At 47.0% G+C, this 24,194-nt stretch overlaps 1 protein-coding gene and 1 non-coding gene across 6 annotated transcripts; both read right to left on the reverse strand.

Moving 5' to 3' along the window:
* Positions 1-8,462: 8,462 nt before the first annotated feature.
* PABPC4 (poly(A) binding protein cytoplasmic 4) lies at positions 8,463-24,023 on the reverse strand. Of its 5 annotated transcripts, none has more exons than XM_010347563.3 (16): positions 22,940-24,023; positions 19,443-19,636; positions 18,754-18,869; positions 17,388-17,527; positions 17,125-17,219; positions 16,355-16,492; positions 15,623-15,718; positions 12,997-13,269; positions 12,579-12,666; positions 12,314-12,433; positions 11,727-11,813; positions 11,505-11,632; positions 10,222-10,312; positions 9,975-10,105; positions 9,661-9,720; positions 8,463-8,776 (listed from the first exon to the last, which is right to left on the reverse strand). In XM_010347563.3, the coding sequence occupies exons 1-16, from the start codon at positions 23,130-23,132 to the stop codon at positions 8,759-8,761; spliced, it is 1,968 nt and encodes a 655-aa protein (XP_010345865.1). In that variant the 5' UTR covers positions 23,133-24,023; the 3' UTR covers positions 8,463-8,758. The 5 variants fall into 5 exon arrangements, with proteins under 5 accessions (XP_010345865.1, XP_003937075.1, XP_003937074.1 ...); XM_003937026.4 differs by having other exon boundaries at positions 9,618-9,720; positions 12,362-12,433; positions 22,940-24,022; XM_003937025.4 differs by having other exon boundaries at positions 9,618-9,720; positions 22,940-24,022.
* LOC120366233 (small nucleolar RNA SNORA55) lies at positions 15,222-15,356 on the reverse strand. Its single transcript, XR_005580968.1, has one exon. It is a non-coding gene; the product is annotated as a small nucleolar RNA SNORA55 (small nucleolar RNA).
* Positions 24,024-24,194: the final 171 nt, after the last annotated feature.

The raw sequence follows: 24,194 nt of genomic DNA on the forward strand, positions 1-24,194 counted from the left end.
GCTAATTAGCTATGTCGAGTTCTTCACCGCTTTAGCCAACAAAGTGGGCTCACTAGGTAGGCTTTCATAGTCAGAAGTTCCCTCTTAGAACAAGACAAGAAAAGTTGTCACTAGGAAATATCAGGCCTTAAGTCCAGCTCTTAACAGAAGTGAATGAGAATAAGGAAGAGGAATTTAATCAAGCCAAAAGGAATGTCCCAGCCTGTGTCAAGGCTGACAGAGCATAGTTGTGACTATGTACAAACGCTAATCTTTCACATGGGGCAGTGCCTCCACCTTTACTAAGAATCTCAAACTCATTTTTTTATTTCCATGGAGGTGCTACATTCTCTTCTCCACTATAAACCACTCTACTTGTGTTCGGACCATCACTGTAAGAGGAAGTAAAGGAGGTGGATCAGAGACCAGTCTGGCCAACATGGTGAAACCCTGTCTCTACTAAAAATACAAAAATTAGCCGGGTGTGGTGGTGCATGCCTGCAATCCCAGCTACTTCGGAGGCTGAGGCATAAGACTCAATTGAACCTGGAAGGCAGGGGTTGCAGTGAGCTGCGATTGCACCACTGCACTCTAGCCTGAGCGACAGAGTAAGACTCTATCAAAAAAAAAAAAAAAAAAAAAAGGCAGCCAAGGCCAAAGCTGTGGACATGACAGGGAATCTGTGAGTTGTTCCCACTCACCTGGTCTGGAAGAGCCTTCCTTAACTCTCATTGGTTTGGCCAAAATGACACAAATTATCCACCCAAAGAGCTCAGATTCATTCTGAAAAGACTGAAATACAACTCAGCTGTTTAAGCCTGTTAGGTTGAAAGAAAACCTGACAGTCTTCCATTTACTTCCCAGGAGCCTGAGACCTGCTTGTGATTCCAAGCCCGGGAGCCTGCACCCCATAAGCAGGCTAAGCACAAAGCTAACCACTAGAATGCCCTGGAGCTACCATGCACTTCCTTCAATACCAACAAACAGGAAGGTCTGTGCTGGCAAGATCTTTGGATCTGAGTTCAGGACTCACTAAAATTATACGGGTAAATGCAGTTACCAAGTACCTGAGTCTACCTTAGAAAGTCAAGATCGGCTTTGGACTGTAGAAAAAATGCTATTGTTGACTGCTGAGGGGCATGTTTGATGAAGGCATAACAAAGAACATGGAATGAAGTGTAGAAATATTTCATTAGCCAAGAACAACTGGTACTTCAAAAGAAGTTTGTTTTGGGCCTTTTCATGAGAACTAAAAGTTCTATGAAAAAAGATTCCTTAATTTAGTAAGACTAAGGTTATAATTACAGCTATGTCGTTTGTTCTTAGAAATAAAGATGGATTGGCCGGGCCCAGTGGCTCACGCCTGTAAACCCAGCACTGAGAGGCCGAGGCAGGTGGATCATGAGATCAGGAGTTCGAGCCCAGCCTGACCAACATGGTGAAACCCTCGTCTCTACTAAGAATACAAAGATTAGCTGGGCATGGTGGTATGTGCCTGTAATCCCAGCCACTCGGGAGGCTGAGGCAGAAGAATTGCTTGAATCCATGAGGCGGAGGTTGTAATGAGCTGAGATCATGCCACTGTACTCCTGCCTGGGCAACAGAGTGAGACTCTGTCTCAAAACAAACAAATACTAAAACTAGTGAGGCATGGAAGCACACACCTGTAGTCCTAGCTACCTGGGAGGCAGAAGTGGGAGGACTGCTTGAGTCAGGGAGGTGGAGGTTGTACTGAGTCAAGATCATGCTACTGCACTCCACTTCAGTCTGGGTAATACAGCGAGACTGTGCCAAAAATAAAAATAAAATTAAAATTAAAAATACCAAAACCAGACTGTGGGATGATTTGGCCCACAGGCTGGAGTTTGCTGACTTCTGCAAAACAGTCAAGAAGAGATTGGACAACAAAGGTGGTTGGTATTTACACAAGTGTGAAATGAGAAGGATGTCTAGTTAAGAATTAAATTTTCTGTAATCCCAGCACTTTGGGAGGCTGAGGCAGGCAGATCACTTGAGGTTGGGAGTTTGAGACCAGCCTGGCCAACATGGTGAAGCCCCATCTCTACTAAAAATACAAAAATTAGCTGGGTGTGGTGGCGGGTACCTGTAATCCCAGCTACTCGGGAGACTAAGGCAGGAGAATCGCTTGAACCTGGGAGGCAGAGGTTGCAGTGAGCCAAGATCGCGCCATTGGACTCCAGCCCAGGTGATAGAGTGAGACTCAGTCTCAAAAAAAAGAAAAAAAAAGAAAAGGAATTAATTCTATAAGTAGCCAGTTCATAGTGAATTATTGCAAATAATGATGACCTGTGCTTGCTACAGAACTTTGAAACTATGGAAATTGTTGTTTTTGGTTTAAGGAAGAAATATATATATTAAAAAAAAAAAGAAAAGAAACTATGGAAACTGGAAACATAATAGGCACATTCCCTACACCATAAAGTAGCACCAAATAACAGCTTCAGTAAACAAAGATTCTCAGCCATTACCACATTGTTGACAGCTGCAGCAATATCCTGCCAAAAATATACAAGGAAAAAGTTCATGCCTATAGTTCAACTCTTCTTACATGTTCAAATAATAACTCAGTAGCACAAAAAAAGACACAATTTCCCCTTTCACTTGCCTAGACTGTCTTTTACTAAGAGTATACTGCCTGTTAGAGCTGGTGGTGTACGGATGTGTGCCAGGTGATGGAGAGAGAGAATACACACAATAAAACAGGAACAAGAAATGCCAGGCCAGAGGTCTCAGGCCTCTGCAAGACCTGTCTTCTATACTCTGAATACAGAAAGGGAACTCTGAGCCAGGCCTGGTGGGCCATCCTTCAACCAGAACTTCCTGTTTCTCTGCAAAAGCCACTACTGAGCCACTATAGTGGGTTGAATAGCATCGTCCAAAATTCACGTCTGCCTAAACCTCAGAATTCCCAAGTTTTGGGAAGCTGAGGCGGGAGAATGGTTTGAGGCTAGGAGTTGAAGATGAGCCTGGGCAATATAGTGAGACCCCCATCTCTACAAAAATTTAAAAAATTAGGCAGGCATGGTGGTGTGCACCTATAGTCCTAGCTACTTGGGAGGCTGAGGCAGCAGGAGCATTTGAGCCCAGGAGTTTAAGGCAGCAGTGAACTATAATCAGACGACTGCACTCCAGCTTGGATAACAAAGCAAGACCTTGTCTCAAAAGAAGTAGAGTCTTCACAGATATAATTAGTTAAGATAAGGTCATACTGAATTGTTACGCAGTTGTATGATGGACGGTAAATCCAATGACTGGCATCTTTTTTATTTACTACAATTTTTTGAGATGGAGTTTCACTGCCCAGGCTGGAGTACAATGGTGCAATCTCGGCTCACTGCAACCTCTGCCTCCAGGGTTCAAGTGATTCTCCTGCCTCAGCCTCCTGAGTAGCCGGGATTACAGGCATGCACCACCATGCCCAGCTAATTTTTTTGTGTGTATATTTAGTAGAGATGGGGTTTCTCCATGTTGGTCAGGCTGGTCTTGAACTCCTGACCTCAGGTGATCCACCCGCCTCTGCCTCCCAAGACAGGTATCTTTATAAGAGCAGAAGACAGAGAGAAACACATACAAGGAAGAAAGTCATGTGAAGACAGAGGCAGAGACTAAAGTGATACCACGAGCCAAGGAATTGTGAGGAGCCACTAGAAGACAGGAAGGCAAGGCAAAAGTCTTCCCTAGAGCCTTCAGAGGGAGCATGGCCCTGCCAACACCTTGATTTCAGACTTCCAGTCTCCAGAGCTATGAGACAATAAATTTCTGTTGTTGTACGCCACCCAAGTTTGTGGTAATTTGTTATGACAGCCCAAGGAAACTACCAAATCCATCCAAACAGACTGACACCATTTGTAATCAATGACAAGACTGACACTAATCAAATGTTAAAAGGGAAACTTCTTACTGCTGCCAACTCAAATTCAACAAAAGAGAATCCTTGGTGCTTTTCTGCAAAAGCAGAAATGGGTTGCTAATATGTGAGCAATACAAGGAAGCATGCCATATCCAGATGTCATTTACAAAATGAAAATCAAATTTTTAGATTTTTCTTGATTTATTCAGCAATGCATCCAGAAATAAGTCATTTCATTTTAAATAAATATAGCTAAACAATGAACCAATTTTAAACTTTGCAAAATTCAGGCCAGGTGCAGTGGCTCATACCTGTAATCCCAACATTTTGGGAGGCCAAGGCAGGCAGATCACCTGAGGTCAAGAGTTTGAGATCAGCCTAGCAAACATGGTAAAACCCTGTCTCTACTAAAAATATAAAAATTAGCCAGGCATGGTAGCACATGCCTGTAGTCCTAGCTACTGGAGAGGCTGAGGTAAGAGACTCACTTGAACCCAAGAAGCAGAGGCTGCAGTGAGCCAAGATTGCGCCATTGCACTCCAGCCTGGTGACAGAGCAAGATTCCATCTCAAATTAAAACAAAATTCAGTTGCACCACTACAGAATGTAAATCTGAAGTTGCCTTCCAAGTAGTTTAACGACCTTTGTTTATAAAACTGACAGAAATGGAAGAAGTGGTTTACCTAACAGTCATTAATTCTAATTGAGCTTTAATTGTGTATAGAGCATTAACCTTACCATTCAGTCAGGTGACTACAAAAGAAGGAAGCATCAGAGTCTTTGTCCCCAGGAAAAAGTATTTTAGTCGGGGGAGACTAACAGCAGTAGGAATTACTACTTTGTAAAACTCAGGGATAGAAGGGCTCCTAACGCTATGCTTATTTTATTTAAGATATGAAGAGGCTGGGTGCGGTGGCTCACACCTATAATCACAGCACTTTGGGAGGCTGAGGCAGGAAAACCACTTGAGCTATGATCAAAGACACTGCACTCCAGCGTGGGTAACAGAGTGAGATCCCATCTCTTAAAAAAAAACAACAAAAATGGGGGCCAGGCGCAGTGGCTCACGCCTGTAATCCCAGCACTTTGGAAGGCAAAGATGGGCAGATCACAAGGTCAGGAATTCGAGACTAGCCTGGCCAACACAGTGAAAACCCGTCTCTACTAAAAATAAAAAAATTAGTCGGGTATGGTGGCACACACTTGTAGTCCTAGCTACTGGGGAGGCTGAGGCAGGAAAATCACTTGAACCCAAGGGGCGGAGGTTGCAGTGAGCTGAGACCATACTATTGCACTCCAGCCTGGGTGACAAGAGTGAGACTCTGTCTCAAAAAAAAAAAAAAGAGCCAGGCACAGTAGCTCACGCCTGTAATCCCAGCACTTTGGGAAGCTGAGGCAGGTGGATCATGAGGTCAGGAGTTCAAGACCAGCCTGGTCAACATAGTGAAACCCCATCTCTATGAAAAAAAAAAAATTAATAATAATAATAAATTAGCCAGGCACGGTGGCACATGCCTGTAGTTAGTTCCAGCTACCTGGGAGGCTGAGGCAGGAGAATCGCTTGAACCGGGAGGCGGAGGTTGCAGTGAGCTGAGATCACACCACTGCACTCTAGCCTGGGTGACAGAGTGAGACTCTGTCTCAAATAAATAAATAAATAAAGATTTGAAGAACTGAAGTTTCAGGAGTTTGTTTTCACACAGAAAGTAGCAGGGTGGAGTCTAAAATTCCTAACCTAGAAAATAAAAAAAGATCAAACAGAAACTTGCACTACAACTGTGATACCAATTGCAGAAAAACTTAACCAAGTAAGTAGAGAGGCCAAGACTACACTGCTGAAGCTAGGATTCCCTGCTACCCTCTGCTGTTTAACAGCACAGCTGCCAAGAAGTGACTACAGGTGCACAAGTAAGGTAGGATATACCTATTCAGTAGATGATATGAAACAAGGGCCAAATCTTAAACATTTTTCTCTAAAACTGGGTGCGGTGGCTCACACCTCTAATCCCAGCACTGGGATTACAGTGGGAAGCCGAGGTGGGTGGATCATGAAGTTAAGGGATTGACACCATCCTGGTCAACATGGTGAAACCCCATCTTACTAAAAATACAAAAATTAGCTGGGTGTGGCGGTGTATGCTTGTAGTCCCAGCTACCCGGGAGGCTGAGGCAGAAGAATCACATTGCTTAACCCGGGAGGCGGAGGTTGCAGTGAGCAGAGGTCACGCCACTACACTCCAGCCTGGTGACAGAGCAAGCATCTGTCTCAAAAAAAAAAAAAAAAAAAAAAAAAAAAAAAAAAAAAAAAAATTCTAAAACTATTCTCCTACTGATTCTTACTATACGCTTTTTATATTAAATGATCAGAAATCAAAGCCCCCAAATGGTTCCAACTTAGAAAGTCTACACTCAAATCCAACAGATTTTTTGTAAATTTCAACCCACAGCCACACTATCATCCTAGCCCTACTGTCCTCAGAACCTTCCTTTTCCATCTCCAAGATCACCATCATATTGACCTAAAGAGATACCCCCCTGAACTTCATTATATACCAGCCATACACAGAATGCACATGACTTAAAATTTTTTCCTAAGTTCTTTCCCTGGCATTGGGAATCTGTCATAAAGGTACTTTTCAGTGTCACCTGTTCGGTAATACAGTAGAATCAGAATTCTATCTGTGATGTTTCCAAATGGAATAAAAGCAGCACGAAGAACTGTGTCCTCACTCCCTCTGAAGACACCAAGAGCATTCTGAATCAATGTCTCCACACTTTTGATGCAGCTGCTCCAATACCTTGTTAACATGAGCACAGGGAAGAAAGGAAGGGTGGGGTCCCAATACTTTTCTGGGTATAACAAAATCACTTGTGAGGTACACTCGTCTCCCCAACCCTCTTCTGACCTACATTTTGTCCCTGGGTATGGTGACAATTTCCTGAACGCGATCGCCTTTCCCTCCTTCATTATCCAAAGAAAATACAAATATGGTTACATGACTCTTCTGGTTGGTATTCTTCAAAAGCAGTCCAATGGCCAACGGAAAAAAATCTGCATTTCTTAGTATGGCATATAAAACCTTCATAATCTAGGTCCCACCCTCTTGCCTTTTTCCCCCTTGTCTCCAATGCCAAACTATTTGCCCCCAAGTGCCAGACTCTTGGTTTTGGCTCTTGCTGCTTGTCTCCATTCAGGCAACAGCCTAGCTCCCATCTGAGATGCTTGATTAACTCTGCATGTTTCAAATCCATCTCTGGACTCAGAGCATCCCGGAAGTTTACCCTCACCTCTCCGGATGGAGAAGTCATTCTCTAGTCTGGCTTTCAACATCACTGTCCATCATACAGCCGCATCACAGCATTCACCAATCCGCACAGTGAGGCCGTTCTCGAAATTTCCCAGCTATTCTGGGGCCTCCTTCCTCTAATGGGCCAGAGGTAATAGAGTTTGTGGAACAACCGGGCGCCAGTCTGGAATGAGGGTTGAGGTCACGATAACAGATCGCAGCTACCGCTCTGGGTCCAGGGTTGGAAGGGGTAGGGAAAAGGGATCTGGGCAGCGCTAGCGGGCACCATTCACAGGTCGAGAGCGTGAAGCCCTACAGGAGACCTGGCTCATGACGCATGGGGCCACGGGCCCGCACCCTTTCCACTCTGCCCATTCCCGGCTCAATCTTGGCACTGCCCGCGGGGACCCCGGCTCGCTCCACGCCAGCATAGCGGACCCTTCCGGCGGTCGCCATCTTGCTTTCAGCGCTTCCGCCGGAAGCCCGCATCGTGCCCCCGCCCCATCCGGCATGGCACTAAGAGAAGGGGCTGTCCGGAAGGACGTATTTAGATCTCTTAAGGTGACACCAGACCTTAAGGAAAAGGAGCCCACCAAGAGGGATGAACATTCTAAGAACTGCCTGGGTGGGGCCCTACAGAAGGACCACAAAAGTTCCAGGAAGGAAAGCAAGCAACGTGGGAGCCGCAGGGAAAGTACGCTACAAAGATGTGATCGTGGCCTTTAGGATGTCACTTTACTGTCACTTTGAGCATCAAAGGAATAACAAACACTGAGGACCTCGCCACTTGCTATAGTCAGAGATCTCCCAAACATTTTCCCACTGCCAGGGGAAACCTTGGTTGCACAATCTAGGCAACTCTATCTACTGACTCGCATGCAGCATAAACTGACTGCAGGACAGAGGGGCCAGGACAAACCCCAACTGAGATCAGGAAGGGAAGGACAGGGCTCAACTAACCAGCTGAGATCTGCAGATCTCACCCTATGTCCTTGGGGAGTGTGCCAACCCCACTCTGCCCTGACCACATCAGATCTCTGTTCCCTGTTAAGTTAAAGGGGATTAATAGATCGCGCCATTGCACTCCAGCCTGGGTAACAAGAGCGAAACTCCGTCTCAAAAAAAAAAAAAAGAGGGGGAAGGATTAATATACTATAACAGAATGCCCTGGGATAGGATGTTTAACAAGTTCCATATATTTGCTAACCTTAAAATTGTCAGCTTCAAATCAAGAAATAAGCTATCATTGGAACCAATTCATATCCTAAAGTTACTTCCAGTGAAAACTGGAATTCATAGAGTAAAACTGTGGTCAGAGACGGAGGCAGTTTTATGGAGATTTTTTTTCTTTATTGAGAAACGTAAGACTTGGGTACATCAAATAAAACCAATTTCTGGGGGGAAAAATCAAAACCCACAATAGAAAAAAAAAAAGTTAACACTGTCTGGGCCACAGCAGAACCCAGAGAATATATTCGTATAATTGAAAAATTCTAGGTGCTTCATAATTGACCTTTTGATACAAAATGACCTATTAAATTTGCAATTTGTAGTTCTTGGTGTTGAGGTCCATAGGACAAGCTAGGAAGTCTTCAAACCTTGAGCTGAATTCCATGAGGGGTTATTTGGCTTTTGAATCCTGTAAAGAAAAGCACCAACACAAATAAATGCATAATTAAATAATTTAGATATTCATTACCATCTAGTAGATAAAGGAAGGTAGTCTAGAAGAGGGTTTCTCAACCTCAGCAGTACTGACACTTTGGGCATTCTGTTGGGTCTGTCCTCCTGTGCACTTGTACGATGTTTAGCACCATCTCTGGTCTCTACCACTAGATGACAAGGCTCCTGAGGCCCTTGACAAGAGGATCATGACTATGCCAAGTCAACCCTCCCGACGCACCAGCTCTGGTCCTTACCACATGCTTTTTCCTTAGCTCATTTTACTGTCTCTTCTTTCTCTATCTGGAGCACCCACCACCATCACCAGTACTAGCTGACCTTTATTCACTCAAGCCTGCGAAGTCCACAGTCCTCATAAGACGACACCTGCAACACACTCCACGTAACTAACCCTTATCAGGTGTCCCTGTCTCTCCCACTAGACCATGACCCTCGACACCAAGGTCTTTTATGTTTATTGTATTCCCAGAGCTAAGCAGAGAGAATATATACAACCTCAGGTCAAACCACAAAGACAATGCTCACGAGAACAAGGCTTTGGGATCCAATTATGAGAAAGGCGATTCTTAACGCTTTGAGGAGGTGGCTCTTCAGGGAGAAAGCGGCTCCTTTTAACTCACAATCTATAATTTCCTTTCTCCCTATTAACTCATCCAGATGACAGAAAAAGTTTAGGGAACAGCCTGCCCAGGTTACCAGGTTAAATGGCAGAAAATGGCTCTATCCACTGCCTCATTCTTTCAGGATCACATTCACAAATCGAAACCATTGCAGAAAATGAAAATAGCCACACATACGGTTTTTTCTTGTCTAAGAGGTAGCAGCAGCAACAGCGCCCACCTTCTGGGCAGCTTCTTTCTTGGCATGATGAGCCTGTAGAACTGCTACAGCTTCATCTACCTGCAAGAAATCTCCAGGTGGTCAGTGAAGCTAGGAGAACTACTCCACCCCTCCCTAGTGCCCAGACCTAGTGGTGGACCAAGGCCAACCGCACAGATGATTCTAGGCTTCTGGTGCCGACTGCTTCCCCAAATACCCACAGCAGCCCCCAGTCAGTCAAGGCATGAAGAGAGGGGTCAGTGGCAGCAGTACAAGTTTGCCCCCACTCTTCCCAAGCTGAGAGCTGAAGCTCTAAGGTCTGAGCCCCAGCTCACCTTGGAGCGGAGAGACTCAGGGGATTCTAACATGTGCAGCAGCTCAGAGTTGTCGATTTCCAGCAGCATTCCCGTGATTTTTCCAGCCAGGTTTGAATGCATTGTTTGGATGAGTGGGAATAAGCGTTCTCCTATGGGAAGGGTAGTTAATAAAAAAAATCAAATCCCAGTAAACAATGTACACTGGTGTCCTAGTTGGCACCAGACTCTGGCCCCATCTTGTTCTGCAAGCAAGTGGGTCACTCACCCAGCATCTGCTTCTGTTCCTGGGGGGGTGCTGCAGCCAGCATGGAGGCAGTCAGTGGCTCCTGCCCCTGCACATGGACCGCAGGCTGTGCCTGAGAACCAGGAGAGGCAGTGGGTTAGCATGGAGGAAATGTTAACACTTGATGGTGTTTGAGAGCCTGTTCAATATCTGAACATCTGACTACGTGAACGAGGTGGCTGTCCTTGCTCTCAAGTAACTAATTTCAGTCCTTGAAAAACCGAGGGGTGTGGTGAGAAACAAGAGTGATATGGACATAAACACAAACAATTACAATTAAAATGGCATGCTATCAGAAATCAAAGTGAAACGTAAATAATAAAACAAACCTATGGTGCCAGGCAAGCATGTCCTGATACTTCCTTAATAATACCCAAAGTTACTGAAGAATGCAAAGCCTTGTTATACGTTTAAGGGTAAAGTGAACACTTGTATATAACCTTTTCCTAAAAATCAGTTTTCCCTTAGGGTAATTCCCAGTGCAGACTGAGTCAAAGTGTGTAATTATCAACACATTTATAATTACATTCCACATCACCTTAATCGTACCAAGTGTTTTTGTAACAAATGCTTAAAAATGCTTAAAAACTGTCAACATGCAATGTCAATGCTAGTCAAAAAAAAAAAAGGTATTTTATATAGCATCAAGTTCTAAGAAATCCCCAACTTATCGAGTATGAGACAGGACAGTTAAAGAGTAATCTAAGCAGCTTACGGGCCTGAAGGCTTAGTGTGGCACCTCCACAGCAAACTGCTATTAAGCTCTGAAATAAACTAGTTGCATCTAGAGCACAGCTCTAGAGACAGCAAGTTATAGCTTAGAAAATCTAAGCTCTGGGTTCAACCCCATCCCCTCCTACACACTTTACAGCTTTGACGGTGAACATCCAATCTGCAAGTTGAAGTTATTTCCTGCCTCAATGTACCAATCACATCTTACAGAGCAGCCAAAGATCCAATAAGGTCACTGGATGTGGAAGTGACCCGGAGGCTCAAAGAGCTGAGTGAGCACGTTATATCGTAATGAGAGAGCACTGGCTGCCCCCTCTGATGCATTTCTGAGTGACTGTCATTCAGAAGAGCACTTTTAAGCCCCTTCTCTTCCACTAGTGAGCCCCTGAAGGGCAGGGACAGTGAAATCAGAACATAGCATCATAACACAGAGCAGGCATTCAATACCTGTTGAAGGAATCAAAGCAAAACTTCCTTTACATCAAGTGGAAATGGGGGAAATCCTTTTAAGCATTCTGTTTGGTGGACCTCACCTGCAGAGGCTGTATGGCAGGATGAGGGCTGCGGACACTGGAGGCGTATTTGTAGGGGGCAACAGCCCGGGGAGCAGCAGCAGCAACAGCAGCGCGTGGCGCTAAGTTCTGCACAGCTGTGGGAACGCCTTAGGGAAAGAACAAATACAATTAAAGCCCATCAGTCTGGGCAAAGACCCGTCAAATCCCATCTTTCCCCCTTCTGTGTGCATCCAATACCACCTCCAGACTGGCAGCTGTCAGTCAGCCCTTGCTGGGCGGCACCAGCCCCACCAAAGTCCATAGCCAAGCGGTCCGGGCACTCAGACCCTACAACAGACCAGCAAATGCACATCAGTTTTGGCGGCAGATGTCCGATTGGCCACGTCCCACGGAGGAGAAATTTCAAAGCATGTTTACACAACACATTGCACAGGGGGCCTCTACTGCTACTTTCAAGGATGAGCCAAAGGTTAACATCCAACTCTTTCCGCATCTTGGAATACAGGACATAGTCTGTAAAAACTGTTTCCTTGTATTCCTCACCCACCCAAGAGAACAGGCTGCCTCTGTATCATCCAGCTAGCAAACTTCTACAACTAACCTTTTTCACGTGAGTCACCGATGAGCAAAGAATGTTAAAAGCAACGGACACACCTAGAACTCCTATCGTTTCTCTGCTCCTGAAGTGCCTACCTAAGCACACAGCTGAGATGACAGAACGAGGACTCGATAAATTCGAGCCCAACACACTGACCAACCCAGGGCAGAGCCTAGTCATCCTGACTCCCTCCTCCCCGGGCCACGCTTCTAAAGGCCAGTTTGCTCACCGACTCTCTGAGTGGTAGTAGGGAGGCCACGAGAGGCCGGAGCATTACCAGTTGGAGCCAGATGGCGAAGAGCTGGACGAGGCCCAGACTGGCGTATAGCACTTGGCATTCCTTGGAAGCCTAATGAAAAAGAGAAAAATTGCACATCGCTGAGAAGTGAAGTGGACCAGAGCCTAGACTGCCTCAGAGTGGGAAAGCAGGAAAGGCAGGGGAGACCAGGACAGGTATATCCTAGGCCGTCAGATCACTGTTCCCCACCACCTACCTTGAGGTCTCCCACCTTGCTGCCAGCGTGGATTAGGCCTCATCTGCGCTAACTGGTTAGGTGTATAATAGGGAGGCCTTCCCTGAGCCTGTAAGACAGAAGAATACACCCCAACGCCCTTTTAAGGACTGAACCCACACTAGAGCAGTAGCTCATCTCACTAACCAGGACCTAAGCTAATTATTTAGAATACACCTTCTTTCTATTCAAAAGCTAAGCGGTCAGCTAATGGGGACTGTTTAATTCTACCATTGCCACTGTGGGTGTGTGTGACCATGGCTAAGTCCCTCATTTTTACTTAAAGGGTCCTTATTCTGACACTCTAGATCTCTAATAATCAGAAGTCCCTCTCCCCAACCACTGCATAATACTGCCAGCAGGCAGGTTCCCAAGAGCTGTGACTATATGGCACACCCACCTGTGGGACTGCTGGCACGAAGTAACCACCCGCTGCAGGCTGGAACTGATTTAAGATGGCATTGGCAGGAAGTGCTCTCATTCCAGCCACACGTTGCATATACTGGTTGGTCAGGTGAGCCTTTCTCTCTTCCTTCCTCTGGGCCAGGGCAACATACAGTGGTTTCGAACCCACAATGCGTCCATTCATCTCAGTGACTGCTTTGGTTGCCTCTTCAGGAGATGAGAAGCAGACGAAGCCAAACCCTTTGCTTCTTCCATCTTCCAACATTACCTACAAAATGAGACCAGCTACTTAAGAAATAAGGTGTCCCTGGCTGGGTGGGGTGGCTCATACCTGTAATCCCAGCTCTTCTGAAGGCTGAGGTGGGAGGGCTGCTTGAGCTTAGCAGGTTGAGACCAGCTGGAGCAATATAGCAAGAGCCCAACTCAAAAAAACAAAGCAAACCCACAAATAAGACGGGAAAAAGAGATGTCCCTGGGTGGGCAGGGAACTATTCAGAAGAACCAGAAATCGTGGGTTCTGCTGCAGTCAGAGTCTAGGTCAGGGGTTCAAACTTGGCATAGGATTTACCTCAGACCAACTAAGTCACAACCTCTAAGGCACCTAGGCATTTTCAAGTCCCTAGGTGATGCTAAAGTTCCAAAACACTATAATATGGCTAATGTTAAAACTGGGAACCCAAAGATGTTTCCTGATACCTGGAGGATAGCTATCCCTGGGTAACCACAAAACATCTTGACAGTAGTGCTGAGAAGTTTATTTTCAGATCTCATCTGCCCTAAGACCTCGGTGGACAAAACTCTAACAAGCTCTTAGCAACGTCAGGATAACGCTTTTGCAATACCACTGAATAAGAGTTATAAAATGCTCAGGTAGGCTGGGCACAGTGGCTCACACCTGTTACACCAACACTTTGGGAGGCCGAATCTGAGGTCAGCAGATCGAGACCATCCTGGCTAACACAGTGAAACCCTGACTCTACTAAAAATACAGAAAATTAGCCAGGCGTGGTGGCACGTGCCCTTGTAGTCCCAGCTACTCAAGAGGCTGAAGCAGGAGAATCGCTTGAACCCAGGAGGCGGAGGCTGCAGTGAGCTGAGATTGCACCACTGCACTCCAACCTGGGCGACAGAGCAAGACTCCGTGTCTGAGGAAAAAAAGAAAAAAAAAAGAAAGACTGCCACCATTAATTCAATGAGATGACCAGCTCAGAGATAGGCAGCCTAGATTCTAGTCTTACTTGCCCTCCTGAGGCTCAATTTCCATTATATATACTCCGAACAGCTACAAAGCCACAGGTCTACTGGTTCAGGCAGTCTTTTTCCACATTAAGTACATCATTCACAAATGGCATTTTTCCTTATTTGAAGAGGCTATTCACTGTCTTCTCTGGTGTGCCTGTCATTGCTTTATGTCTTAGTTAATGGCCCAGAGAGCCTCCTGAAGTGGATGTTGGGACAGTAAAGATGTTCATCACTCCACAACTCTGTCAGTGAGGTGGGTCAGTTAGGTATGTGAAAAAAAAATGCCACACCATGATCTTGAAAATGGTGACTGACAATTCAAGGTATGGCTCTTTTGCTTCCTTCTTAAATGCCAACTTGACTACCAGGCAGATAAGCAAGGAGAGACTATCGCTCCTTACATCCATGGGGGCCAGTCAAGGGGATCAATTGCAAAAAAGGAAAGGGTAAGGAAGTGGGCAAACTTGCAGCTGGCTTCTGGCCAACTCCCTACTACAACTGATAACACTGCTTTGCACAACATTCCCAGGTTGGGAGGAACTCCCACTAAGAGGCAGGGCAGGGCCACTAGGCCTTTACCAGCCCACATGGCTTCCCTTCCCATCCACTAAAGGACTTTGTGGCATCTGACACACCTCTGCTGAGCAAGACCAGAGTCTGCATCAGGCCATAACCCAAAATGTTCCGATGCCACCAGTTTCCATCCTGCTCGCAAAGTGCCAAGGATAAGCTGTACATCATCCCCATGTAGTCAGCATTCTCTTGTTCAAGGACTAAAATTCTGTAACTGTAAAATAAGGCTCCTACTTGCCCTGCTAACTTTGTTGATATGATTATCAGAGAAAATCAAGCAAATGATGCACACTATGAAACATGGAAAAACAACCTTCCACACCCCTTTCCTCTCTTTATAAGACCAGGATAGAAGTTCCCAGGCCCACCTCCAGAATCTTCAAAATACCTTAATTCCCAAGGAGAAAATGTGGCAGAGCTGTAGAGACAGGCCCCAAGACAAATGGAAAACAACCTGTCTGGATTTCCTCTGCTCATACTGTAGCACCATCTGTCCCCACACCGGCACGAAGCAGCAAGGAATGGGAAAGATTCAGGTGCTCTGGGTTGGCAGGGAGGGGCTGGGCCAAATTCCTCTGCAGACGCCAGTGCTTGGGAAAGAGTGTAATGTTAATCTAACGAAATGCCATTCTCCCAGAATGTATGCTTTGATGAGTAATTGAAGGCAAGGAGGAATTTGCTAGAAAAATGTAGTTACTCTCAGAAATGAACAAAATTTAAATCCAATTCCTTCAATGGAACAAATGCCAATAAGCCTGTAATAGAATACTACTGCTTTCGATCCCCAAATCTCAGTATTGTAATACCTTAGCACTGGTGATTGATCCAAAAGGAGAAAACTCTTTCCTTAATTTCTCATCATCAATAGTATCATCCAAGTTCTTAATGTAGAGATTCACCCCCTGAAGGAAAAAGATGACTGTAACTGCACTTCTATACCACAAATATTCCCTAAGAAAGTGGTTCCCAAAGGGTGGCCCCCAGACCAGGAGCACCAGCATCTTTGGGAACTTGTTAGAAATGAAATTCTCAGGCCAGACCCCAAACCCAAGGAATCAGAAACTCTGGGGCCAGAGCTCAGCTATCTGTTTTAACAAGCTCTGCTGATGATTCTGATACAAGCCCCAAGTTGTGAAACTACTGCCCTGAAACTGACAGGATCATCAGTGCAGTCACCTTTTGTCACTTCTCCCCAGAGCTGCTCTTGTGACCACTTCACCCCAGCAGGGGTCTTCTTGAAGCCATGCCAAACAAAGGAGTCTCATTTAAGTAAAAGGAACCTGCATGGCTAAAAGCAACAGGCTGAGGCTTCCAGAACAGAGAACTTCTTGATGAGTAACCTCATTTCTCTTGTCTCTGGTTCTGTAATAATCAGTCCTATGTGGTAGGCATATATCCTTTTAAGCCTGATATTCCTGGGGGAAATGGGAGGAAGAACAGACTCCAACTCCCAAAAAACAAAGCCTGCTAATCATAAGGGTGTTCTGCAAACATTTCACGGCAAATCCCATTGCTAGGCTGGACCAAGACCACCTTACCTGATACCGACTAATTCTCTCCTGTTTCAACTGCTCAAATTTCCGTTTTAACTCTGCCTGCCGTTCTACTTTCTTTTGTGCACGGCCTACAAATATGATTTTCCCACTTATTTCTTTTCCATTCATCTCTTCCACAGCCTAGAGAGGAAAAATACGCCTTTAAAATCAAGTTACAGAGATGGGGCCTTATTCTAAAGGTCTAAGTCCCAACTTAGGACTGAAAACTAAATTCATTCCACCTGTCACACAAATCCAAACTTCCTCATCTGTAAAGTGAGGTTAATATTTAAATGGGTTATTGATCTAGATAATATAGAGACAGTACAGGTGTATAAACACAATTGTGGTGACATGAGCCTAGGGTGATAATCTTCTGGCTGCCAGTAAATTCTGCAGGTGCTTGTGTGGGTACTGAAGCGATAAATGTTGAGGGTCTGGCACAATGCTTTGCCCACAAGTAGCTGCTGTGCTGTTATCAAATCAGCACTCCCTGGGCTTTAGTCCTCTCACCTATGTAGGGAACAAACATCTGTCTTATTCTTTCCATAACTGGTAGCTGAGGTGACAGGTATGTGCCAAGTGCTTTGTAAACACCTACACAATACATTAGCATGTGGAACCCAGGAAGATGATCACAGAGTATAGTAATGAATGATACATCTACTACTAGATACTCGGACCATCCCAGCTCTAGCTAGATGCTAGCAAGACCCTACCCATACTCTGAGGCCACCTCTTACAAGCTTTTCCAGCCTTTGTGGTACACTCACCTTATTAGCATCCTCATGTTTTTCGTAACTCACAAAGCCAAAGCCTTTGGATTTCCCGTTGGGATCTCTCATCACCTTGACACTCAGGGTCTTACCTATTACCAAAGGACAAAACTATTAGTAACACCGTTTCTAGCATAGCTAGAGAGAAGGCTTCCCTCTAGAAACTCACTTGAAGCAAATCTCTGGTGCAGTGTCCTCATCTCTTAGGAACAGACAGGTCTGGTGAACTGTGAAAGGGGACGAGGACCCCCAAAACTTACCAAACTGACTGAATAGCTCTTTCAGACTCTCATCATCCACCTCTTCCCCGAAGTTTTTGATATAAACATTGGTGAATTCCTTGGCTTTGGCTCCAAGCTCGGCTTCCCGCTCTTTGCGAGATTTGAATCTGCCCACAAATCTACAAAGAAATCATGAAGAACAGCAATCATCCAAAGGAATAAAACATGATTTCCAGGGACCCACAGGAATACAGGATAAAGGCTGACAGGAGAGGTTAAAACATGAGATTCCCATCCACCACCGAGGAGGCTCAGAGACACCCCAAGTCCCCAGCAGAAAGAGAAAAAGGCAGGACTATCCTGTGAAGACCAGCCCCAGGGCTCCTGGCTTAGACCAGGGCTACTCCTACCACATCACACTGCCTTCATGAAGAAACCTGATGACCATGTTTTTAAAACGCTCATTTCTGTGCAACTATGTAAATGCATAGAAAAGGTCTGGAAGGATACAAACCAAACTGTTAACAGTGGTCAGTCCTAGGCATGAGATTGTTGGAGCGAAGAGGCACCCTTTGCTTTTTAAATTTATTCATTTTGGTACTGTTATACTTAAAAAAACTTATCCATACGCTGACATTTTTTAAATTTCTTTTTAGTGGTATTTGTAGATCAACCACTGGATAGACATTATAAATATAACCCACCCTTTGGTACATTCAATGAGACAAAGGACAAAAATCATTTTTGCTTCTAACAGCCGAGACTTATTGTCCCTTCTCCTCCCCACAGGACTTTGCTAAGTTCCCCCTCTCTGCATTCTACAGTAACAACCACAACAAAGCAACAAGGTCTGTTATGAAGTTTTTCTTCCAAGGGATGGGATTTTTCATTGTCACCAAGTACTACTGTGGAGCCAGCCTTGTAGTAGGTCATTGATTCATAAGTCAGAAAATGGAGAACCACGGGGACAATTTGGCATCAACCACTAGCGGGGGACCCATGGACAGACCTGAGTCACAGGAAAGCCAAGGTCACACTGCTAGTATACAGCTCCTGGTCAGTCCAGGGCCCTCTCCACTCTGCCGCTGGCCAAGACCCCCACTCAGAGTGAGCTTAGAGCTGCCTTCCAGCCAGCCCCAGTTGCTGATGCTCACAAAACCCACAGACAGATGCCTTTAAGGGAGAGGCGGCAGGCAGGCCATGGCTTGGGCAGGAAGCCCACCTTGGCGAGTCAAAAGGGCTGGCACGGCTCAGGCAGGGAGACTCACCAGCCCTGGAGTGGAGAGGTAGGAGCAGGCCACACTTGGGCCGAGAACCAGTAGCCGCCTTGTGTGTGCCAGTTAATACCGAGGTGGGGCCACGGCTGGCTCATGCGATGGTTGTTGCTCCGGACTGGGACACTCACACTTTGCGGTCATTGAGGAGCATGCCATTCATCTTCTCGATGGCCTTGTCAGCAGCCTCTTGGGTCTCGAAGTGGACAAAGGCATAACCCTTCGAGCCGTTCTCATCACACACCACCTGTCATGTCAAAGACAAGGTGGACCACTTTAGCACCACTGGCCAGCTCCAGAGACATGAGAACCTCAGGGTATCTTGTACCCTATTCAAACCACAGGGCTGCAAGAAAACAAACCATTTTCCAAGCCCACAACAGATTTTCAGTGTAGTGTGGCATTACACACACACACCACCACTGTGTAAGTTTTGAAGTGCTCAGCATAAAACTGACGTGTAGAAGGAAGACAGCGAATTTATGCTTCTAAAGGGATTAAGTTTACTGAAGACCAGAGACACTTCGCTGGTCTGCTCCTTTCCCTCAACCCAAAAGAAAAACCTTCTGGGGCTTTCCAAAGCTAAAAAAAACAGGAAGGCTACTTCAGGCTGAGGAAAGAACAGTGCACAAAAGCACCTGCTGGTTATGCTTCGTGTGCCCCTGAGATTATCCATGGGAACTTTTAGGATTCCATTCCCAGCATTCTGAAAATTCCCATATCCTGATGCCCACTTCCAAGGTAGTTCTCCATTTGGTTATTTATCTTGTTTTCAAGATTCAATTAATTTTTCTGCTAAAATCATTTAATCAGTGTTTACCTTGCAGGATAGAATGTTTCCAAAAGCAGAAAAAGTATCATAAAGTGCCTTGTTATCTATAGATTTGTCCAGGTTCTTGATGAAGACGTTTCCCACACCAGATTTTCTCAAAGAGGGATCCCTCTGAGACCACATGATGCGGATTGGCTTTCCCTTAATCACATCAAAGTTCATGGTGTCCAAAGCCCGCTCAGCTGTAAGAGAGAAACACATTTCAATAGGGATGGAAAACGTCAGCTCCTACAGGCCAACATCCTAAGAACAGATTACTCTAGGACAGCCGTCCCCAAACTACGTGGGCCGCATGCGGCCCCCTGAGGCCATTTATCCGCCCCCGCCCAGCTGCACTTCAGGAAGGGGCACCTCTTTCATTGGTGGTCAGTGAGAGGAGCACAGTATGTGGCGGCCCTCCAATGGTCTGAGGGACAGTGAACTGGCCCCCTGTGTAAAAAGTCTGGGGATGCCTGCTCTAGGACTTTTCAAGGTAATCATCCTTGATAAAAGGCAACTCTATTAAAACAAAAGGGCATCAGATTCCTCCAGCCTGCACTGTTACTAAGGGCAGAGTAAGTTCCAGTTAATGACTCTACTTCATGACAGAAGTCTGAACACCCCTCTGAGTCTGTGCCCTTGTTGGATAAAGGGGTCATAAGTGAAGACAATCTAAGTGGCCTTAATGACATCAAGATCCAATGATAATGCCTCACATTTGACCAAGCTTTACCATTTAGAAGAGACTTTGCAGACTACCACCCACCATGACTTAGGTGGGACAGCTGAAATTACACATTTTACAAAATGAACAAACTTAAGTTTAAGTAACTAAGCTGTGCAGCTAGCTAGTGATTAGGAAACTAATACCAGATTTTGAAAGTTATCAAGTCATTTAGTCTGCAATCCAGGAACAAATGATCTGGAGAAAAAAAAAAGTGCTATTCCTGAATTTAGTCCAGTTTCTTTTATTTTCAATTTCTGAGAACAAAAATTGACTTAAACAAAAAAGCATCAATCATCAAAATGGATACAGCTGGTCATATATGGAAAAGTTCTCTGCACTATCACCACAAGGACTAAACCACGATACCTTCTGCCCAAGCAGACAGTGCGCAGGTGGTAGGCCCCACACCTACTGGTTTCCAGGTCTTCTGAAGCCTTAATCGGAGTTCTGTAGAATTCTAGGAGTTTGGCTACCCCACAGGCCCAACCAATTTCCCCCTCCAGTGCCTTGGAATGCTTCCTCAGCTTCCCAACCAAGTCTATGTGTGCGCCACAAAGACCATTTAAAGAACCAAAAGCTGGGCTGGGCACAGAGGCGCACGCCTGTAATCCCAGCACTTTGGGAGGCAGGCAGGTCGAGTTCAAGACCATCCTGACCAACATGGAGAAACCCCATCTCTACCAAAAATACAAAATTAGCTGTGTATGATGGCGGGTGCTTGTAATCCCAGCTATTCAGGAGGTGGAAACAGGACAATCATTTGAGCCCAGGAGGTGGAGGTTGCAGTGAGTCCAGATCACACCATTGCACTCCAGCCTAGTTGACAACAGAAAAACTCCTTCTCAAAAAAGAAAGAAACAAAGAAAAAAAAGAAACAAAAGCTAAAATATATCACCACCTGCCAGCCAAAACACTTCTCATCACTAATGGCAACAAAGATACCCAGATCTGCTGGCCACTTTTCCTTAAGGCTACTATGGCATCTACTGACAATGACATCACCCAGAACCTCCTCCATGAGGGGATTTAGACAGGCTCAGAGCAGGACAACCTGCTCCTTGCTTCAAAGCAGCATCTCACTTAAATTGGGGGACAAAATTCTCCAACTCTGGTGCTCTACAAGCTCAACTGTTGCATCAGCCAGAAGAATTTATTATCACTCATTATTTCCAACAACTTTCCCCACCCACTTCAGAAGGTGGGCTCACCTGTATGGGGGTAGTTGGGGAAAGGGGAGATGAGAAGACAGAACCACGTCAGGAACAGTTCAGGTACAGAGGAGTTTGCTTTTGATGGCTATCAGAGATAGACAGCTGGGATCGCAAACTATTTCATTAATTAGCAGTAAAGGAGCCCATTTCAACACAGCTCCTCGTCTATTTCCAGACAACACTGCACAAGGCAAGCCGGCTTAGTCTGACAAATCTGGCTGCACTTATTTATAGCAGAGAGAGGTCCTGCAGAAGTATGTGTTGGCAGACACACTGACCAATAGCTTCTGCTATCTCTAAGTGACACGACTTTTGTTCAGAAGTCAAGACAGACAACAGCTAATGCGATAAACTATTCCCCAAAATGACCATGCTCAGCTACCTTCTTTGCGTTCCTATGGCCATAGACAGAACTCAGCTTGGAGCACACTGGATTGACGTAGCAATACCTAGTCCCTCTCAACATGTCCAATTCTCTGGTCTCAGTTGCAACCTGAGCAAGTAAACTCTGGGCCTCAGACAGTGAACCAAGCGGGGACGAAACTAGGAGCCTGGAGATCCTTTGCCATAGAATGGCTTGTTTCTCCCAGCCATAATCTCTGCAGTTGTTCCTTTTTAATCTGGAGTCACGTGCAGCCTCTGATCAGGTTTCCTCTGGCCTCACTCCTGCCACGCCTGCAGCATACCTCTCCATGCTCCTGTTAAGGCCACAATCTGGGGTGGCAGAGCACTGTGCTGGGAGTCCCAGCTAGGCTTCCTTTTTGCATTCCTTTTCCTTCTCAGGAGTTCCACTTTCTTCAGATCGGATGAAGTAAAAGGGCTCTGACAAGTGCAAAGGACTGTTATAGCTAAGGTGACAAATGCCATCAGCCCAGACTTTCAAGTGACGCTTCCCCAAACTACCTCCACACCACTCTCTACAGCAGAGCCTGGATACCATCTGTCCAGAGCAAAGCACTCCTCCACTCCAGTGGCAAACACACTGACCAAGGAACCGGCCTGGCTCACGCAGCTCCTGTGACACTAACGCAAGTCTCTGCTAGAGTTTAACGCACAGAATCCTTCCCCCTGCTTCCTGCCTGCCCTGACGGATCCCTTATCAGCACATCGGGTGGTCAAGGTTAGTAAAAGTGGGGGAATGGGCAGGAGCTTTACAATGTAAAACTTTTGCGGGGAATTGTGTTTCACACGTCCCGCCTTTTTGGCAGGCCTGTGAGAGGGCACAAGCAAGGGTCTCTAACAGCCCAGCCCCACTGACAAGGACCACACACAGTGGAATGCCAGTGACTTCCGTCTCCTCCTGTTTTACAGACTCCTTGGGTTCCAACCCCACCACCAGCAACACGAGCGAGTAGCCCAAGGTCACCCAGTTAGCAAGTGGTAGAAACAAGATTGAAACTTGAGTCATCTGATGCCAGGTCCGTGCTCTCAACCTCTGCACCCTGCTCCCACCTTCGGTGGCAACATGCTGTCCTGAGGCCGCCCTCCTCGGCAGGAGGGCCCTGCCGGAAGACGACTCCCGGGGTCCGCCGGGCTCCCACGCACGTGTGGGTACAGCTTCTACTCACCATCAGCCGGCTGCTGGAAGTTGACGTAGGCATAGCCCAGGGAGCGGCGGGTGATCATATCGCGGCAGACCCGGATGGACAGCACAGGCCCCGCGGGGCTGAACTTTTCGTACAGCATGGCCTCGGTGACGTCCGAGTGTAGGTCGCCCACGTACAGGGAGGCCATGGGGTAGCTGCTGGCCGCAGCGTTCATCTCCCCGCCCCCCACCACCCCGAGCCCCGCCAGGAGGACTTCTTATCCGGCTCGCCGCAGGACAAAAGGGGCGCCCTCGGAGCCGGGGCCCGCGCCGCGGCTCACAGGTGGCACCGGCGAGGATGAGCTGGAGTCGGCGGGCTCGGAGACTGGACGGAAACGCGAGGCGGGGGCCGGCTCCCACGGCCGCGGCACCGCAGACAAAAGGCTCTCCGCACAATACGGCCCTCCCCGCGACTTTGCACTTCTCCGCGGTCCTGGTGCGAAGCTCCAAATTTCAAAAAATCAAAGTAGGAAGAAAAATTAAATGGGGAATCCCCTTCCGAAGGGTATAAGAAGCGACCGGACGCTGCCCACGGCGGCCTCGGACACGCGTTTCTCTATAAATATAGGCCTCGGGCTCCGGCGGTTTAAGATTACAACCGCCGGGGCAGAGAGAAACCAAATCTTTGTGGGCGCCGACTCCGCGAGCCCCAGGCGGGCGGCGAAGGGCAGCGCGGACACGTGGTGCGCGGGGCCGGCGCGGGGCTCGGGCGGGCGGAGGGGGCGGAGGGCGCGGCGGGCCGGGCGGGCGGCTCACCCCGGGACCGACGGAGACCGATGGACGCCAAGCGCGGCGGCGACGGGCGCGGGGCAGGCCGGAAGCGTGCGAAAGTGACTTCCCCGCGGGTTCTCCGAGGACTCGCTTTTTCTTTCCCCCCCTTTTTTTTTTTTTAAGGATTTTGAAGCGTTTTCGGATTTTTTTTATCTTTTTCTCTTTTTTTCCTCAGGCTGCGGAGCCCGAAAGCGACGGAGGCGGCGGCGACCCGGGGCGGAGAGAGGCGGCCGAGGCAGCCACCGCTCCATTTATACCCGCCCGCCCCGGGCGCTGCTGGTCGAAGGGCGCCTCGCGACCTGGGCGCAGTCGTGCCCGCCCACTCGGCCCGGGGGCCCGAGGCGGGGCGGCCACGCGAGAGCGACCCGGCGCGGCCGCGCGGCGCCACAGCGACCCCTGGCGCGCGGAGGACCGCCCAGCTCGCGGCCGCTGGAGACCCCAGGGCCCCTTTCTGTAACAAATAAATC

The sequence above is a fragment of the Saimiri boliviensis genome, chromosome 11 (assembly GCF_048565385.1).
Source record: "Saimiri boliviensis isolate mSaiBol1 chromosome 11, mSaiBol1.pri, whole genome shotgun sequence".
Classification (NCBI taxonomy): Eukaryota; Metazoa; Chordata; class Mammalia; order Primates; family Cebidae; genus Saimiri; species Saimiri boliviensis.

What these genes read in the sequence shown, in the direction of transcription:
- PABPC4 (XM_003937025.4), bottom strand. Translation starts at nt 23,132, where the DNA reads ATGAACGCTGCGGCCAGCAGCTACCCCATGGCCTCCCTGTACGTGGGC. An exon ending in AGAGAATTAGTCGGTATCAG is followed by an intron (nt 15,719 to 16,354) that starts GTAAGGTGGTCT and finishes TTTTTCCTTCAG; the next exon opens with GGGGTGAATCTCTACATTAA. An exon ending in TGACAGCTGCCAGTCTGGAG is followed by an intron (nt 11,633 to 11,726) that starts GTGGTATTGGAT and finishes TCTTTCCCTAAG; the next exon opens with GCGTTCCCACAGCTGTGCAG.